Source organism: Bubalus kerabau, chromosome 15 (assembly GCF_029407905.1).
Source record: "Bubalus kerabau isolate K-KA32 ecotype Philippines breed swamp buffalo chromosome 15, PCC_UOA_SB_1v2, whole genome shotgun sequence".
NCBI classification, from domain to species: domain Eukaryota; kingdom Metazoa; phylum Chordata; class Mammalia; order Artiodactyla; family Bovidae; genus Bubalus; species Bubalus kerabau.
The window spans coordinates 80972642-80993603 of NC_073638.1; the positions used below are offsets into that span (position 1 = coordinate 80972642).

The following is a 20962-nucleotide window of genomic DNA, read 5'->3' on the forward strand; positions in this document are numbered from 1 at the left end:
CTTGTCCATGGTGTTTTGTACATCTTTCAGGTGATTATTGGCCATTTGTATATCTCCTGAGAGAAATTTCTGTTCACATCCTTTGTCTGCTTTTAATTTGGGTGTTTTTTCTATTGTTGAATTATAAAAGTGTTTTGTATATTCAATGTATTAGACACATCAGACATATGATTCCCAACTTTTTCCATTGTGAGGATCATGTTTTTTAATACTTTGAGAATGTCCTTTGACAGACAAAACTTTGTTTTAATTTTTATTTATATAAAGTCAAATTATTTATTTTTGGTTTTTTGTACTGTTTATGTGTCATGTCTAAGACACCTGTCAGGAGTTAAGTGACTTGGGAGAGAGAAAACTGAGCTGCCAATTAAATTAACAAACCATGAACATAAGATTTAAGATTGTAACCACTTATTACAATGATAATCCCATCATAGCTCATGAAGGTTAATCATTATTTTTATATTTATTCCCAGGTTATGCTTCCCGAATGGCCTGGCTGGACAAACACAATCTGACGATTCTGAATGAATTCATCCTTGTAGGAATCACCGATCTCCCTGAGCTACAGGCGCCTTTGTTTGGACTCTTCCTCATTGTTTACATGGTCTCAGTGGGGGGTAACCTAGGCTTGATCATTCTTACCATGATAGACTCCAGGCTATACACACCCCTGTACTTTTTCCTCATCAGATCAGATCAGATCAGATCAGTCGCTCAGTCATGTCGGACTCTTGGCGACCCCATGAATCGCAGCACACCAGGCCTCCCTGTCCATCACCAACTCCCGGAGTTCACCCAGACTCACGTCCATTGAGTCAGTGATGCCATCCAGCCATCTCATCCTCTGTCATCCCCTTCTCCTCCTGCCCCCAATCCCTCCCAGCATCAGAGTCTTTTCCAATGAGTCAATTCTTTGCATGAGGTGGCCAAAGTACTGGAGTTTCAGCTTTAGCATCATTCCTTCCAAAGAGCACACAGGACTGATCTCCTTCAGAATGGACTGGTTGGATCTCCTTGCAGTCGAAGGGACTCTCAAGAGTCTTCTCCAACACCACAGTTCAAAAGCATCAATTCTTCGGCGCTCAGCCTTCTTCACAGTCCAACTCTCACATCCATACATGACCATAGGAAAAACCATAGCCTTGACTAGACAAACCTTTGTTGGCAAAGTAATGTCTCTGTTTTTGAATATGCTATCTAGGTTGGTCATAACCTTCCTTCCAAGGAGTAAGCATCTTTTAATTTCATGGCTGCAGTCACCATCTGTAGTCATTTTGGAGCCCAGAAAAACAGTCTGAAACTGTTTCCACTGTTTCCCCATCTATTTCCCATGAAGTGGTGGGACTGGATGTCATGATCTTCATTGTCTGAATGTTGAGCTTTAAGCCAACTTTTTCACTCTCCACTTTCACTTTCATCAAGAGGCTTTTGAGTTCCTCTTCACTTTCTGCCATAAGGGTGGTGTCATCTGCATATCAGAGGTTATTGAGATTTCTCCTGGCAATCTTGATTCCAGCTTGTGTTTCTTCCAGTCCAGCGTTTCTCATGATGTACTCTGCATATAAGTTAAGTAAACAGGGTGACAATATACAGCCTTGACATACTCCTTTTCCTATTTGGAACCAGTCTGTTGTTCCATGTCCAGTTCTAACTGTTGCTTCCTGACCTGCATACAAATTTCTCAAGAGGCATCTGGCTTTTATTGATCTTGGTTACTCAACAGCTGTAGGACCCAAAATGCTAGTAAATTTTGCCATAGATCAGCGTACAATCTCTTATCATTGGTTAGATACCAAACTCTCTTTCTTCAGTAGGTTTATCATCAGTGAAATTTTCATTCTGTCTGCTATGGCTTAAGTCTCCTATGTGGCCATCTGTAACCCTCTGCTCTATACAAGCATCATGTCACAAAGGTTATGTCACACACTAGTGGCCATTCCCTATATATACAGCCTCTTTTTGTCTCTGCTAACCATCATAAAAGTTTTTATTTTGTCATTTTGTGGTCATGATGTCATTAAGCATTTCTATTGTGATAGTCTGCCCTTGATATCTCTGCTCTGTTCAGACACATGTGAAATTAAATGGATAATTCTGATCTTTTCGATTTTTAATTTGGTTTCATCTCTTCTGATAGTTCTCGTGTCCTATATCTTGATCCTTGTTGCCATCTTAAGGATGAACTCGGCGGAAAGCAGACACAAGGCTTTCTCCACCTGTGGATCTCATTTGACAGTGACAGTCATATTCTATGGTATTCTCTTCTTAATGAACATGCAGCCCCAATCCAGTGATTCCTTTGATACTTATAAAATGACATCTTTATTTTATACTTTATTAATACCTATGCTGAGAGAAGGCAAAGGCACCCCCACTCCACTATTGTTGCCTGGAAAATCCTATGGACGGAGGAGCCTGGTAGGCTGCAATCCAAGGGGTCCCTGAGGGTCGGACACAACTGAGTGATTTCACTTTCACTTTTCACTTTCATGAATTGGAGAAGGAAAAGGCAACCCACTCCAGTGTTCTTCCCTGGAAAATCCCAGGGACGGGGGAGCCTGGTAGACTGCCGTCTATGGGGTCACAGAGAGTCGGACATGACTGAAGTGAATTAGCAGCAATCAGATCAGATCACATCAGTTGCTCAGTCGTGTCCAGCTCTTGACGACCTCATGAATCGCAGCACGCCAGGCCTCCCTGTACATTACCAACTCCCGGAGTTCACTCAGACTCACGTCCATCGAGTCAGTGATGCCATCCAGCCATCTCATCCTCTGTCGTCCCCATCTCCTCTTGCCCCCAATCCCTCCCAGCATCAGAGTCTTTTCCAATGAGTCAACACTTCGCATGAGGTGGCCAAAGTACTGGAGTTTCAGCTTTAGCATCATTCCTTCCAAAGAACACCCAGGGCTGATCTCCTTCACAATGGACTGGTTGGATTTCCTTGCAGTCCAAGGGATTCTCAAGAGTCTTCTCCAACACCACAGTTCAAAAGCATCAATTCTTCGGCGCTCAGCCTTCTTCACAGTCCAACTCTCACATCCATACATGATCACAGGAAAAACCATAGCCTTGACTAGACGGACCTTTGTTGGCAAAGTAATATCTTTGCTTTTCAATATGTATCTAGATTGGTCATAACTTTCCTTCCAAGGAGTAAGCATCTTTTAATTTCATGGCTGCAGTCACCATCTGTAGTGATTTTGGAGCACAGAAAAATAAAGTCTGGCACTGTTTCCACTGTTTCCCCATCTATTTCCCATGAAGTGATGAGACTGTATGCAATGAAATTCGTTTTCTGAATGTTGAGCTTTAAGCCAACGTTTTCACTCTCCACTTTCACTTCATCAAGAGGCTTTTGAGTTCCTCTTCACTTTCTGCCATAAGGGTGGTGTCATCTGCATATCAGAAGTTATTGAGATTTCTCCTGGCAATCTTGATTCCAGCTTGTGTTTCTTCCAGTCCAGCGCTTCTCATGATGTACTCTGCATAGAAGTTAAATAAGCAGGGTGACAATATACAGCCTTGACGTACTCCTTTTCCTATTTGGAACCAGTCTGTTGTTCCATGTCCAGTTCTAACTGTTGCTTCCTGGACTGCATACAAATTTCTCAAGAGGCAGATCAGGTGGTCTGGTATTCCCATCTCTTTCAGAATTTTCCACAGTTTATTGTGATCCACACAGTCAAAGGCTTTGGAATAGTCAATAAAGCAGAAATAGATGTTTCTCTGGAACTCTCTTGCTTTTTCCATGATCCAGCGGATGTTAGAAATTGATCTCTGGTTCCTCTGCCTTTTCTAAAACCAGCTTGAACATCAGGAATTTCACAGTTCACATATTGCTGAAGCCTGGTTGGAGAATTTTGAGCATTACTTTACTAGCATGTGAGATGAGTGCAATTGTGCGGTAGTTTGAGCATTCTTTGGCATTGCCTTTCTTTTGGATTGGAATGAAAACTGACCTTTTTCCGGTCCTGTGGCTACTGCTGAGTTTTCCAAACTTGCTGGTATATTGAGTGCAGCACTTTCACAGCATCATCTTTCAGGATTTGGAATAGCTCAATTGGAATTCCAGCACCTCCACTAGCTTTGTTCGTAGTGATGCTTTCTAGGGCCCACTTGACTTCACATTCCAGGATGTCTGACTCTAGGTGAGTGATCACAACATCGTGATTATCTGGGTCATGAAGATCTTTTTTGTACAGTTCTTCTGTGTATTCTTTCCATTTCTTCTTAATATCTCCTGCTTCTGTTAGGTCCATACCATTTCTGTCCTTTATCAAGCTCATCTTTGCATGAAATGTTCCTTTGGTATCTCTGATTTTCTTGAAGAGATCTCTAGTCTTTCCCATTCTGTTGTTTTCCTCTATTTCTTTGCATTGATCACTGAAGAAGGCTTTCTTATCTCTTCTTGCTATTCTTTGGAAGTCTGCATTCAGATGCTTATATCTTTCCTTTTCTCCTTTGCTTTTCGCTTCTCTTCTTTTCACAGCTATTTGTAAGGCCTCCCCAGACAGCCATTTTGCTTTTTTGCATTTCTTTTCCATGGTGATGGTCTTGATCCCTGTCTCCTGTACAATGTCACGAACCTTATTCCATAGTTCATGAGGCACTCTATCTATCAGATCTAGGCCCTTAAATCTATTTGTCACTTCCACTGTATAATCATAAGGGATTTGATTTAGGTCATACCTGAATGGTCTAGTGGTTTTCCATACTTTCTTCAATTTAAGTCTGAATTTGACAATAAGGAGTTCATGGTCTGAGCCACAGTCAGCTCCTGGTTATTTTTGCTGACTGTGTAGAGCTTGTCCATCTTTGGCTGCAAAGAATATAATCACTTTTATTTCGGTGTTGACCATCTGGTCATGTCCATGTATAGAGTCTTCTCTTGTGTTGTTGGAAGAGGGTGTTTGCTATGACCAGTGCATTTTCTTGGCAAAACTCTATTAGTCTTTGCCCTGCTTCATTCCGTATTCCAAGGCCAAATTTGCCTGTTACTCTAGGTGTTTCTTGACTTCCTACTTTTGCATTCCAGTCCCCTATAATGAAAAGGACATCTTTTTTGGGTGTTAGTTCTAAAAGGTCTTATAGGTCTTCATAGAACCATTCAACATCAGCTTCTTCAGCGTTACTGGTTTTGGCATAGAATTGGATTACTGTGATATTGAATGGTTTGCCTTTGAAACGAACAGAGATTATTCTGTTGTTTTTGAGATTGCATCCAAGTACTGTATTTCAGACTCTTTTGTTGACCATGATGGCTACTCCATTTCTTCTGAGGGATTCCTGCCCACAGTAATAGATATAATGGTCATCTGAGTTAAATTCACCCATTCCAGCCCATTTCAGTTCGCTGATTCCTAGAATGTCAACATTCACTCTTGCCATCTCTTGTTTGACCACTTCCAATTTGCCTTGATTCATGGACCTAACATTCCAGGTTCGTATGCAATATTGCTCTTTACAGCATCGGCCTTTCCTTCTATCACCAGTCATATCCGCAGCTGGGTACTCTTTTTGCTTTGGCTCCATCCCTTCATTCTTTCTGGAATTATTTCTCCACTGATCTCCAGTAGCATATTGGGCACCTACTGACCTGGGGAGTTTCTCTTTCAGTATCCTATCATTTTGCTTTTTCATACTGTTCATGGGGTTCTCAAGGCAAGAATACTGAAGTGGTTAGCAGCAATACCCATGCTGAATCCAATGATCTACAGTTTGAGGAACAAAGAGGTAAAAATGCCCTGTCTAGAAACTGGAAAATATGTGCAAATATACTATTTAAAATTCACTCTAGGATATGCTAACAATGGGCAATGTAGTAGTGGATGTATACCATTATTGGTGTTGTTTAAGCTTTGTAAATTTGCATCTATTGGATGGAAAAGAATTGATGTATGAGAAGCATAGAAATAAAGAAAACTATTCATTACTCTGAAACAAAATATATCATTAACAGATGACTAATCCTTGCTCATATATTCACCCATGCCTAGTTTCAGGCCCTCATCTGCCATTCCCACGTGTTCTTATGTGTGGCCTATTATGTGTCTCTTCCTTAAAACACTTATTTTTATAAACCAGATAATGTATAGTACATTAACAGTTTTTCTGTAGTGCTAGCAGAGTAAAAGTTACAAAAAAGAATGGCTGATAAATATTACATAAATGATTCATTCAAGAAATTAAACATGCACTGGCTTTTTAACAACCAAGACTCATTCTTCATGAGGCTTAGAGAAAATAAAGAAAATTTGCAGAATGAAAAGTGAGCTGTATAGTATGATTGATGTTGTTGAGCAATATTAAAATGAAAAAGAGGACATAGCCAGGATGGAGCCTAAATTTTGATTAAAGTTGTCAGGTGGCCTTGTGTAAGAATGATGCTTAAATAAACACTTGAGAAGTTGAGTGAATGGAATATGTGTATATTTAGGGGAAGTCTACTCCCAGTCAAAAAATGAGCAGAAGATCTAAATAGACATTTCTTCAAAAAGACATACAAATGGCCAATAAGCATATAAAAAGATGCACAACTTTGATAATTATTAGAGAAATGCAAATCAAAACTACAGTAAGATATCACTTCCCACTCTTCAGAATGACTATCATTTTAAAAGTCTACAAATAGTAAATGCCAGAGAGGGTATGAAGAAGAGGGAATACTCCTACACTGTTGGTGGAAATATAATTTGGTGCTGCCACTATAGGGTCGCAAGAGTTGGGCACGACTTAGTGACTGAATCGCCATCACCACTACGTAAAACAGTATGGAGGTTCCTGTACAAACTAAAGTTTCCATATGATCCAGCAATCCCACTTCTGAGCACACATATGGAGAAGAGCAATTCAAAAAAATACATGAACCTCAAGGTTCATAGAAGCGCTATTAACAATAGAAGCACTATTAACAATAGCCAAGACATGGAAGACACCTGCCCGCTGAGGGATGGACAGATAAAGATGTGGTGTATGTACATGATGAAATACTGTTTTCATAAAAATAGAGTGAAATAATGCCACATATCAATATTGATAAATTTAGAGCGTATCATACTAAGTGAAGTCAGGAAGAGGAAGACAAATACCGCATGATATCACTTACATGTGGAATCTAAAAGCAATGCTACAAACTAGCTTAGCAACAGAACAGAAATAAACTCCTAGAGGCAGGGAAAAGAAGCTTATGGTTACCAAAGTGGAAAGTGGGGGGAGGGATCAATGTGGAACTTGGAAATAGATAAAGACTATAAGGCAATGGCACCCCACTCCAGCACTCTTGCCTGGAGAATCCCATGGATGGAGGAGCCTGGTGGGCTGCAGTCCATGGGGTCGCTGGGAGTCAGACACGACTGAGCAACTTCACTTTCACGAATTGGAGAAGGAAATGGCAACCCACTCCAGTGTTCTTGCCTGGAGAATCCCAGGGACAGGGAGCCTGGTGGGCTGCTGTCTATGGAGTTGCACAGAGTCGGACACAACTGAAGCGACTTAGCAGTATATATATATATATATATATACACACATATATATATATACACACATATATATATATACACACATATATATATATATATCCATTATGGTTTATTACAGGATATTAAATATAGCTCCCTGTCCTATATATATATCGGAGAAGGCAATGGCACCCCACTCCAGTACTCTTTCCTGGAAAATCCCATGGACGGAGGAGCCTGGCAGGCTGCAGTCCACGGGGTCGCTAAGAGTCAGACACGACTGAGTGACTTCACTTTCACTTTTCACTTTCATGCGTTGGAGAAGGAAATGGCAATTCACTCCAGTGTTCTTGCCTGGAGAATCCCAGGGACGGGGGAGCCTGGTGAGCTGCCATCTATGGGGTCGCACAGAGTTGGACACGACTGAAGCGACTTAGCAGCAATATATATATATATATATATATATATATATATATATAATCTACCTGATGCATTGTTACTTTCAGTTTATTTAATTACTTACATAGTGTCTAGAGACAGACACTTTTTCCTTTAAAGGACTTCAGTATTTGCTTTTGAAGACCTTCAAATGATTAGATGAAGCCCACTTATATTTTGAGGAGCATTTGGCTGTACTGAAAGTCTATTCATTTAAAAGTTAATAAAAATTTAAAAAAGAATAATTTTCACAGTGACACTAGACTGATATTTAACTAAACAAATGGGCACCACAGCCTAGCCAGATGGGTACAGAAATTAACCATCAAAGCAGGAAAAAAGGGAATATTAATAAGGGGTAAAAAATAGGAAACCAATGTATGTAACTTATTTACAGGTACATACAAACTGCTCTGGATTATTAATAAATACACTTCATTACTTGCATTCTGTGATATTTTAATGCTTCAGGGACAGTCAAGAAATTGCTTGGCAACTCCTCAGGGAGAATCAGAGAGGGAGAGAAAAATGAATAAGTTGTTCTCACTATTTGTGTTGCAAAGCACATGAGAAAGTCAAACAGAGGTTTCATTACAGGTAAATAACATATTTCATGTGGTGCCTTATTTTAACAATAGATGGATAGCTTTGGTGGCATTTGCAAGATAGCAGTTTTATTCTATGACAAATCACAGCAAAACATGAGGATATTTGGCTCTTTTCCATGTACAACTTTCTACTGATAATGTATGAGCAGAATAGAACTGCATTCCTTTTCCTGCCTATAACTGTTCAAATATTTTCACAAATACTAAGGAGCATCTTTGAAATGTCAGTGTCATATTATTTAATATTTGGAGGCCTGGTGTGCTGCAGTCCATTGGGTCACAGAGACTGACATGACTTAGGGACTGAACAATAGCAACAAATGTTTTCTATAAATTAATTGTATGAATAAGAAAGGACACAACTGTGGGACAAGAAAACCTGAAGATTCAGTAATTAAAAAAAAAAATTAAGTCAGAATTACAAATCTGCCAGTGGTCAATTTCTAGTTTGGTGTTCTTACAAGTCCTTAGTCAGTTAGTGACTCTGGGATCTTATTGCCTTCTCAAAATATTGTGTTTTTAATGAATAATTAAATCAATATATTCATGGGAGTGTTTCTGATGTTTTGATGAGCAAAAGCAGGGTTTTCCATCTTGCATTGTGATGTGAAAAGAAATTTTTGGAGGCTAGGGATTTCGAGTACCCAGTGTTATGGTGAATCTGCAATCCAGCAAGTTCAGTTTCTAGTGGAATTGGGCAAAAAACACATAATTTTTTAGAATATAGTTCTAAAAATAATAATCAGAAGGTCAGCACAGGTAGTAAACTAGGAAGTGACTTAGCAGCAGTAGCAGTAAACTACGGAAAAGTAGGTTCATACATTTCATACAATTCTAAAGGTGGTGAAACAAACAAAAAAATTCTCTTCAATGCCCCCTCCCCACCCCCCTCCGCCACCCCCGCCTTATCTTACAGGAAAACCTGCATTTACCAGTGTAGTTGTTTTTTGTTTGTTTGTTTGTTTGTTTTTGCTGTAGTCTTTCATAACATAAACAAAGATTTATGTCACTTCATGGTTTCCTATTTGTAGTGCCATATTTCTGATATAAGAAATCATGTATATGGGGATAGGTTAGGACATCAGAGGTTCAAAACCTTATAAGCAATGTATTTGATGAGATAAATGTGGATTTCCAATCAACACATACATAATCTAATTTTATGAATATTATATTTTTATTTACTTTTCTAGAGTTCACAGAGAATCCTGATACTTGTTTTTCTTGTAATAGTATCAATTCTATTTCTTATTCTTTTTTTTTTTTTTAGTAAAGCATTAGTACACTTTTAAAAATGACTTTTTTTTTTCCTTGCTATTGCTTTTCTTTTTTATTTTTTTTTGTGGGGGGTGCTCCAAAATCACTGCAGATGGTGACTGCACCCATGAAATTAAAAGACGCTTACTCCTTGGAAGGAAAGTTATGACCAACCTAGACAGCATATTCAAAAGCAAAGACATTACTTTGCCAACAAAGGTCTGTCTAGTCAAGGCTATGGTTTTTCCTGTGGTCATATATGGATGTGAAAGTTGGACTGTGAAGAAGGCTGAGTGCCAAAGAACTGATGCTTTTGAACTGTGGTATTGGAGAAGACTCTTGAGAGTTCCTTCGACTGCAAGGAGATCCAACCAGTCCATTCTGGAGGAGATCAGCCCTGGGATTTCTTTGGAAGGAATGATGCTAAAGCTGAAACTCCAGTACTTTGGCCACCTCATGCAAAGAATTGACTCATTGGAAAAGACTGATGCTGGGAGGGATTGGGGGCAGGAGGAGAAGGGGACGACGGAGGATGAGATGGCTGGATGGCATCACTGACTCGATGGATATGAATCTGAGTGAACTCCAGGAGTTGGTGATGGACAGGGAGGCCTGGCGTGCTGTGATTCATAGGGTCACAAAGAGTCGGACACGACTGTTAGCGACTGAACTGAACTGATTGCTTTTCTTTTAGTTGTTGACACTCCATCGTGTCTGACTCATTGTAACCCCATGGACTGCAGCATGCTAGGTCTCCCTGTTCTTCACCATCTACTGGATCCTGCTCAAACTTATGTCCATTGAGTCGGTGATGCCATCCAACCATCTCATCCTCTGTCGTCCCCTTCTCCTCCTGCCTTCAATCTTTCCCAGCATCAGGGTCTTTTCTAATGAGTCAGCTCTTCACATGAGGTGGCCAAATTATTGGAGCTTCAGCTTCAGCATCAGTCCTTCCAATGAATATTCAGGATTTATTTCCTTTAAGACTGACTGGCTGGATCTCCTTGCAGTCCAAGGGACGCTCAAGAGTCTTCTCCAACACCACAGTTCAAAAGCGTCAATTCTTCAGTGCTCAACCTTTTTTATGGTCCAACTCTCACATATATGCATCACTACTGGAAAACCATAGCTTTGACTATACAGTCCTTTGTTGGCAAAGGACACCTTGGTCCATGTCTGGTTTCATCTGTTGCTTCTTGCATATGGTTTTCTCAGGAGGCAGGTTAGGTGGTCTAGTATTACCATCTCTTTAAGAATTTTCCCCAGTTTGTTGTGATCCACAGTCAAAGGCTTTGGCACAGTCAATGAAGCAGAAGTAGATGTTCTTCTGTAATTCTCTTGCTTTTTCTATGATCCAATGGATGTTGGCAATTTGATCTCTGGTTCCTCTGCCTTTTCTAAATTCAGTTTGAACATCTGGAAGTTCTCGATTCATGTAATGTTGAATCCTAGCTTGGAGAATTTTGAGCATTTCTTTGTTTGCATGTGAGATGAGTGCAATTGTGTGGTAGTTTGAACATTCTTAGGCACTGCCTTTCTTTGGTATTAGAATCAAAACACCTTTTCCAGTCCTGCGGCCACTGCTGAGTTTTGCAAATTTGCTGCCATATTGAGTGATCACACCATTTTGGTTATCTGGGTTATTAAGTTTTTTGTTTTTTTTTTTAATTTTTAATTTTTTTTTGGTTCTTCTGTGTATTCTTGCTAGCTCTTCTTAATATTTTCTGCTTCTGTTTGGTCCATAACATTTATGTCCTTTATTGTGCCCATATTTGCATGAAATATTCCCTTGGTATCTGTAATTTTCTTGAAGAGATCTCTACTCTTTCCCATTCTATTGTTTTCCTCTATTTCTTTGCATTGATCACTTAGGAAGGCTCTCTTATCTGTCCTTACTATTCTCTGGAACTCTGCATTCAGATGCTATATCTTTCCTTTTCTCCTCTGTCTTTAGCTTCTCGTCTATTCTCAGCTATTTGTAAGGCCTCTTCAGACAACAATTTTGCCTTTTTGCGTGTCTTTTTCTTGGAGAAGGTTTTGATCACCACATACTGTACAGTGCTGCAAACCTCGGTCAATTCTTTTCCGTTAAAAAATCTACATTCTACTCTGGTATCATTCTGTTTTCTGAGTAATATTCATGATAAGAATGATGTTTTCTGAGGAATATTCATATGTATCTTTAATTCACTGTACTTACACCTCTGCATTTAATGTTGTATGGATGCTATTTGCAGCCTTAATGTGAAAGCAGACAAAATAACATTCTGGAAATATATAATACATATAAATATAGATAGATAGATACAGATGTATGCTTGTATATCCTTTTTTAACTTTTTTTAGCATGCAACATGGACGTGAGTCTGAGTGAACTCCGGGAGTTGGTGATGGACAGGGAGGCCTGGCGTGTTGCAGTTCTTGGGGTCGCAAAGAGTCAGATATGACTGAGTGACTGAACTGACTGACTGACTGTGTAATATATAATAATCTAAAAACTTTTCTTTTTCTATAGAGAACCCTTTTATCCAAAGAAAGTATTTATGAAACTTCATTATCTAAAACCAATTTTAGTTACATCACAGTCTCTCGAGTTACTCAGTTTCCTCATTGTGACCTCGGTTTCTCCTTGGCTAAATATACTGTCCGTGTTACAAATAATTCAGTATATGTCAGTTTTAATGAAAATGCAGTTGGGGAGGAAGAAAAATGTTACATTTTAAGTAAATATATATCACATATTTTAAGCTATAAAGAAGATTAAAATACCTAGAGCAAGAGCTCACCGATGGTCCCAGTTGCAGTCATGGGGAGGGGTCATGGGGGGAGTGGGGGCACTGAAGGCTGTTTCCTGGGTAACACAGCCCTCAGTCTATTTACCATCATACACCCAAGAAGGAAGTCACACAAAAATAATTTATATATGCATGTGTAAGGAGAATCCAATTCAGGTAGCGTGCTTTCTCCACTAAGAAATTAAAAGCAAATGCACACAAAAAGTCTATGTATTAGACATTGAAGGGTATTTTCAGATAACACAAATGGAATTAAATGTTTAAATCTCATATATCTTCCCAACAACCTGGCAGGAAAGAGATTGAAATAACCTACCATATTTGCCAGGGTACTTGTTTGCATATACAAAACGTATAGCTGTAACAGAGATCATATCAACCCATTTATGTTATATGGAATGTTTCCCTGTAAAAACAAACAAACAAACAAAAAACAGTGTGGTATGATATGTTAGAACTCCCTTATTTTTAAACCTCTGTTCAATATTGGTCAAATGTATTAATTTTATCATCTTGCACCCCCTATAGACATAAAGGCTTTCAGATAAATTTATTTTAACATAAAGGCTTCTAAATCTTTCCACACATAATTGCAATTTGGGTTTCATTTTTTATGAGGTAAAGTTTAGCATGTGTAGTATGTAATATTATGTGACTTTAATTTTGTAAATATAATGGTGTGATGGTCATTATACAAAAAGATGACAGAAAAGTTTGCCTTCACCTATAAAACAGCACCTAAAATTTATAAAATGTTTTAGACATGTTTTCCTCATCTATATTTATATCAGTCCATATCTATATCCACACATCTACTAACTCTGGTCAGTCTTGGCCCTTTGGCATTTTGGGCTGTATAATTTCTTGTTGCTACGTCAAACACTTTGTGATCCCACAGATTGTATCCACTGAATTTTCTTGACAAGAATACTGGAGTGGGTTGCCATTTCCTCCTCCAGGGTATCTTCCAACCCAGGGATTGAACGCATGTCTTCTGAGTCTCCTGCATTGCAAGCAGATTCTTTACTCACTAAGCCATTGGAGAAGCCCCCTTGTTGTTTTGGGAGCAGCCCTAATATACTAGGATAAATACCAGTCTCACTGGTTTCTAACTACCTCCAGTGCTGACAACCAAAATGCATCAAAATACTGTTACATGTTCTTTGGGGGGTTAATCTTCACCAGTGAAAAACTACAGGTCTCTCTCTTTCTCCAGATGTATATTTACCTCTCTTTTTTATTTCTATTTCTATTTGTATGTTTTATTTATAGGATGCAGAATTTTTTCTTTGTGTTTAAAATATAATTTAAATTTATTTTATTTATGTCATGTATGTAAACTAAAAGAAATCACTAAAGTTCATTAATGATATCATTAACTATACGATGTCTCTATTAAAATAGGTTTTCTGATTAAATGGAAACACACAATGGAACAGTGCTGAGCGAATTCATCCTCATGGGAATCACAGACCGCCCTGAGCTGCAGGCTCCATTGTTTGGGCTCTTCCTCATCATCTACATGATCTCAGCGGTGGGCAACTTGGGCATGGTCATCCTCACTAAGGTGGATGCCAGGCTACAGACACCCATGTACTTCTTCCTCAGGCACCTGGCTCTTACTGATCTGGGTTATTCAACATCTGTAGGACCCAAAATGTTGGTACAGTTTGCTGTGGATCAGAATAAAATTTCCTATCATTTGTGTGCCACACAGCTGGCTTTCTTCATCGTGTTCATTATTAGTGAGCTTTTTATTCTGGCTGCAATGTCCTATGACCGCTACGCAGCCATCTGTCACCCCCTGCTTTACACAGTCATCATGTCACAAAGGGTGTGTTGGGCACTGGTGGCAATCCCCTACCTCTATAGCACATTGGTTTCTCTTCTAGTCACTGTAAACATTTTTAATTCATCCTTCTGCGGCTATAATGTCATCAGTCATTTCTACTGTGACAGTCTCCCCATATTATCACTGCTCTGTTCAAATACACATGAAATTGAGTTAATTATCCTGGTCTTATCAGGATTTAATTTGATTTTCTCCCTTCTAATAGTCCTTGTGTCTTACCTGCTCATCCTCACAGTTATTGTCAGGATGAACTCTACTGAAGGTAGGCGGAAGGCTTTTTCTACCTGTGGATCCCACCTGACAGTGGTCACTGTATTCTATGGGACTTTGATATTTATGTATGTGCAACCAGAGTCCAGTCACTCCTTTGACACTGATAAAGTGGCATCTATATTTTACACCCTTTTTATTCCCATGTTGAATCCCTTGATCTATAGCTTAAGAAACAAAGATGTAAAATACGCACTACAAAGGACATGGAAAAAAATTTGCAATATCTTTCCTTAAAAGTCACTGTCAATGTCATTCCTACAAACTAGGTTAGCTACTTTCCACCTTGTGGTGGGTGCTTTCAGAGGGAAAAGCAAATGCATATAAGATAATTGTGAATTTGGAGTATTCTATTTCATAGTCACACTCCTAGGTGATATAAACACATTGGCAAAAATAAAAAGGCAAAACCTTTGCCATCTTTGAGAAGTGATGAAATATAAGCATAACAATCAAGTATATTTTATAGGACAGTAGAATAGACCATCAGAGCAATCAAGGACTGTGTGTATGCTATGTGAGGGTAAGGAAGAACAGTAGGTACAGAAGGGAAATTTAAATGATTTAATTGCCACAACTTGACCATAATATGTTTCTGTGTGAGTTATGGAAGTTTTTCCCCCACTTATATGTGTTAGTTTCTTGCATTTGTACTTTGGTATCTGTCTTTCTTCAAATGTGGGGAATTCTTGCCCATTATTTCCTTAAATAAACTCTTTTAGTGGTGTCATCTAAGTCCCTTAGTATCTCTTCACTTTATTATTATTATTACTATTAGTATTATTATTCACTCCTCAAACTCAATACTTTAAAATGACTTGAGTTTAATTCCCTGATTATTAACTTCTGATTGTTCTAATCTGTTGGTGAAACCAGGTAGTAAAATTTTAATTCAATTGTTATGTTTTTGGCTTTTGAGTTTTTGATTTGCTTCTCTTTAAATTACTTTCTACCTCTGTTTGTGTCCTCAGTTTGTTTATATATGGGAGAGTTATGTTTATTTGAATTGATCTATTTTCCTTGTTTCCTTGTGATATTTCTGTGTGTTTCTTTGTGATGCCCTGTGATATTTTGTTAAAAATTTGGCATTTGAAAAAAGCAAGCACTTCTCCCATGATCTGTGGTATGGACTCTCAAATCAGACTGGCATAAAAACTCAAAAGTCCTGTCTCTATCTCTGTCTACACAGGAACACTCACAGAGGCAGATATATGATGTGTGTATCACATAGAATTTGTTCACAACATATTAACATGTCAAACTCAAGGCTTTTTATTGGCTTATATGTTGTAGGAGTGTTCATGATAGCTGAGGATGAAAAAACAACAACATATACATTAATAAAGAAAAGATCCACAACTTTATGTATTTTTTACTGTAATGAATAAAGAAGAAAAAAATCACATCATGGTATATGACAAATAATCAGCAAATTACATTAAACAATGCAATTTGCTGCTCAATAATAATATGTAGACATAGTAAAACATATGTGCACAAAATATGACAATACTGAAAAATATATTGATCATGCAAGGCTTACATGAAGCACAGTAAAATCTGTGAATTGAGACAGAAAAATAAGAATGGGTATTGCATGTGGTAGTGAAAATGTTGAATTCAACGTTTCAGTACATTGAAATGTAATGAAAACAAAGCAAATGAAAGAGAATTCTTTAATAAAATGATGCTGATGCTGTATGGAATGAGAATGTAAAATAGAAGTAGCTAATTCCTCTCCTTAGAGTTTTAAAAAGAAAAAAAAAAAGGGAAACATGATCTTATCTAGACACATCATATTATTATAGTTAGTGCAGTTAAACATTTTAAATAAGACAATGACTTAATACATCTCCATTATGCTATCCACTTAAGGACATCACTGAGGAGCTACAGGAATGCTGAAGGGCTTGTACTATGGATAAAATTTATCTTAATCCAAATCCTTATGAGGTTGTATTAGGGTGAACCATAGGAACAGAATTAATATGAACCAAAGTATGGGCTGTTGCCTATGGGGTCGCACAGAGCTGAACTTGACTGAAGTGACTTAGCAGCAGCAGCAAGTATGAGGAAAAGGAAAATGAAATGCACAGAAATAAGTCTGACTAGGCTATTGGAAAACACAAATTGCTCAAGACTACTAATAGCCACATCTCCTCCCTTGTTTCTGTTAAGATTTCAAATGCTTCAGGGATGATCACGAAATTGCTTGGCATCTCCTTACGGAGAGTCTCAAAGGGCAGAAAAGAATCCATAAATTGTTCACAATATGTATTTTATGAAGCACACAAGAAAGCCATGGCAGAGTTTTCATTACAAGTAAACAGATAGTATATTTTGTGTGGTGCCATATTTTATCAATATCTAGATTGTCTGATGATTTGCAATATAGCACTGATTCTACGCCCCTTGTAGGCATCAAGTTGGTCATGGTGGGGGCACTGAGGACTCTTACCTGGAAACACAATGTCTATTCATCATCATACCCCTGAAAAAAATTTTAGTCACACAAACAGAATTTGTATGTACATGTGTAAAAAAAAAATCTGTTTTAGGTAACTTGCTGTCTCTATTAAGAAATGAAAAATAAATATCAGGAAAATCCTATTTAGCTGACATACGAAGATATTTCCAGGTTCCATGAATATACTGAAAGATTTCATTCTTAGTTATCTTCCCAACAACCTTGCAAGAAATAGTTGATTTTGCTGATGGATATAAAGACATTAGGGGCTTCCCCTATGGCTCAGTGGAAAAAAATCCACCCGCACTGCAGGAGACAAGGGTTCAGTCCCCTGGAGGAAGGCACAGAAACCCACTCCAGGATTCTTACTTGGATAACCCTGTGGATAGAGAAGGCAGGTGGGCTAAGGTGCATGGGGTTGGGAAGAGTCAGACACAACTCAAGTGACTGAGCAGGCATGCATTCATAAACAGATTAAGATAGCTTGTATTTGCCAAAGTACTACTTTGTATGTACCAAAAATGTACATATAATGGATTATACCATCTATGCACACTTCTCAAAATGTTTCCTGATATGAAAGCCGATTATGTTTAACATGATCTGATAGAATTTCTTTAACTTCAGATCTCTTTCCAATATTAGGCAAGTGTGTTCATCATTTCATCCTGTGCATTCAGTAGACATAAAGTCTTTCACATAAATATGTTTTAAAGTGAGGGCTTCTAAACATCCCCCCCCATAAAGAAGCTAAAGTGTATATCGTTTCTTTTTCTTTCTGTTTTTTATTTACCTTTGTATGGATCTATGGGTGTGTGTGCTAAGTTACTTCAGTTGTGTCTGACTCTTGGCTACCCTATGGACTGTAGCTATATGCACACACATGATCAGGGTTCTCCAATCTTAGGTCTCTGACATTCTGGGCTGTATAATCCTTATTTGGAGAAGGCAATGGCACCCCACTCCAGTACTCTTGCCTGGAAAATCCCATGGATGGAAGAGCCTGGTAGGCTGCAGTCCATGGGGTCGCTAAGAGTTGGACACGACTGAGCGACTTCACTTTCACTTTTCACTGTCATGCATCAAAGAAAAAAAATGGCAACCCACTCCAGTGTTCTTGCCTGGAGAATCCCAGAGACGGCGGAGCCTGGTGGGCTGCCGTCTATGGGGTTGCACAGAGTCGGACACGACTGAAGCGATTTAGCAACAGCAGCAGCAATCCTTATTTATTGGGTCTGCTCTAATCTAGTAGGATGTTCAGAAGCCTCACTAAATCTTAACTATTAGAAGCCAGTAGTATCTGTCCTGCGGTGGTGAAAACCAAGATTGTTCAAAGCATTATCAAATATTCTTTGGAGGGCAAATTTTCCCCTTTGGGAAGCTACACATCTCTCCCTATCTCCACATGTATTTCTATCTTCATTTCTGTTAATATTTCTATACATCTAGGCTTTATTTCCAGGCAGAGGGCATAGAGTATTAATAAAGCTTAAAATGTAAATGTAGATATATAAAATACCAAAAATTTACCTAAATGTACTACATGACTGTGCTGATAACTCTGTCAAGAATAGATTTTCCAATAAGCCCAGATGGGAAAACACAACAGAACAGTGCTGACTGAATTCATCCTCATGGGAATCACAGACGGCCCTGAGCTCGGCTCCACTGTTTGGGCTCTTCCTCATCATCTATGTGATCTCAGTGGTGGGCAACTTGGGCATGGTCATCCTCACCAAGAGGGACTCCAGGCTACAGACACCCATGTACTTCTTTCTCAGATACCCGGCTCTTACTGATCTTGGTTATTCAACAACCACGGTACCCAAAATGTTAGCAAATTTTGTGGCGGATCAAAATAAAATCTCATATTATTTTTGTACAGTACAACTAGCTTTCTTTCTTCTGTTGATTATTCATGAACTTGTTATTCTGGAAGCAATGCCCTATGACTGTCACCCTCTGGTCCACCCAGTCACCATATCACAAAGGGTGTGCTGGGTGTTGGTAGCAACTCCTTATTTCTATTGCACATTTGTGTCTCTTCTAGTCACTGTAAAGATTTTTAATTTATCCTATGTAGCTACCATGTCATCAAATATTTCTATTGTTACTGTCTCCCCTTGATATCTTTGCTCTGTTCAACTACACATGAAATTCAATAGATTATTCTTAGCAAGTTTTAATTTGATAGTCTCCCTTTTGATAGTTTCTTGTGTCTTACCTTCTTATTCTTGAATCCATTCTCAGGATAAACTCTGCTGAAGGCAGGCACAAGGCTTTTGCTACCTGTGGGTCCCACCTGACAGCAGTCATCATGTTTTATGGAACTTTACTACTTATGTATGTGCAACCAGAGTCCAGACACTCCTTTGACACTGATAAAGTGGCATCTATATTTTACACCCTTGTTATCCCCATGTTAAATCCCTGATCTACAGTTTGAGGAACAAAGATGTAAAATATGCCCTATAAAGGATTTGGATGAAATTATGAAATATTTTTTTTCCTTAAAGATCACTATCAATCTGATTCCTGTAAATTAGTTTCAGGACTTTATACTTTTCTATCTGTGCTTTCAGAAGAAAAAGCAAATATAAATAAGTTCTTCACATATTTTAGAGAATGGCTTTTGTGTGTCACTCACACTTCCAAGGGCTATAAATCCATTCATGTAAGAAAAACAGAAGAAAAAAAACTTTGCCACTTCTGAGAAAAAGAAATGAAACATAAGCAAAGTAGTTAAATCAATTTTTAGAGTGTATTAGAATGAATTAGGAGCTGTAGACCACAGAATAGTCAAGGAGATTGGGCATGCTATCGGGGACAGAGAGAGAGAGAATGGTAGGTACAAAAGGGGAATTTAAATGATTCATTTTATTCTCAAATTTTTAGAATAAACATTGAAGTTATCTTTGTGTGCTTGTGTACAGGCGTGGGTTTTTGTTTATTAACATTTATTTTGATTTATCATTCATACTCTTTCATGGTCCATGTTAAGAGCAAACTTATTTGTGGTTTCAAGCAAACTCCTTGGAATGGGATGACTTAAACTCAATAGTCATATGAATTTGCTCAAACACCCTCCTTCCACATGGGGAACTTAGGGTCCTGTTTTTTCTCCTCAGTTTTATTATTATCACATATGAATTCTACAGAACCTGTTCACTCAACATCATAGCGTTTCAGGAACTCAGGTCAGCACAGCATCTGTTTTTGTTTTATTCAGTCTTTTTGTCTACACTTGTGAATAAATCAATTATGACAAATTTCTTAGAGACAAAAATTATTTTAAATAATTCTTGTCTAAGTGTCATTTTGCAATGACAAATGAAGGTCATTTGCAAACTATAAGGGTCATATGCAAACTATATTTACATAAGAGGTCCACTATATGATAAATTATATTTGTTACTTCTTTTTCATGTTGCTGTTTTCCCTCAAATTTGACTGATTGAGTGTGCATTATATGTTGATAAGGATACATTATCTCACTGCATTGATTTCATAGTTCCTCTTCTAATATAATGCGTCAGTTCCATGACTTGGTCTATGCTGTATTTTGAGTGAAAGTATAGCGTGACATGTAACAATTGATGTACATGTTATGATATCTGTACTAACTTACTCCAAACTGCCATTCAGGTTCAGTTCAGTTGCTCAGTCGTGTCCAACTCTTTGTGACCCCATGAACTGTACCACGCCAGGCTTCCCTGTCCATCACCAACTCCAGGAGTTTACTCAAACTCATGTCCATGGAGATAGTGATGCCATCCAACCACCTCATCCTCTGTCATCCCCTTCTCCTGCCT

The 20962-nt window shown here is 38.3% G+C and overlaps 1 protein-coding gene and 2 pseudogenes across 1 annotated transcript; all 3 read left to right on the forward strand.

Moving 5' to 3' along the window:
• The first annotated feature begins 490 nt into the window (after positions 1-490).
• Positions 491-5813, forward strand: LOC129627929 (olfactory receptor 8K3-like; annotated as a pseudogene).
• Positions 5814-13972: 8159 nt separating this feature from the next.
• On the forward strand, positions 13973-14920 carry LOC129628515 (olfactory receptor 8K3-like). Its single transcript, XM_055547955.1, has one exon. The coding sequence runs from the start codon at positions 13979-13981 to the stop codon at positions 14918-14920; it is 942 nt and encodes a 313-aa protein (XP_055403930.1). The 5' UTR covers positions 13973-13978.
• Positions 14921-18742: 3822 nt separating this feature from the next.
• On the forward strand, positions 18743-19584 carry LOC129627996 (olfactory receptor 8K3-like; annotated as a pseudogene).
• The last annotated feature ends 1378 nt before the right edge of the window (positions 19585-20962 follow it).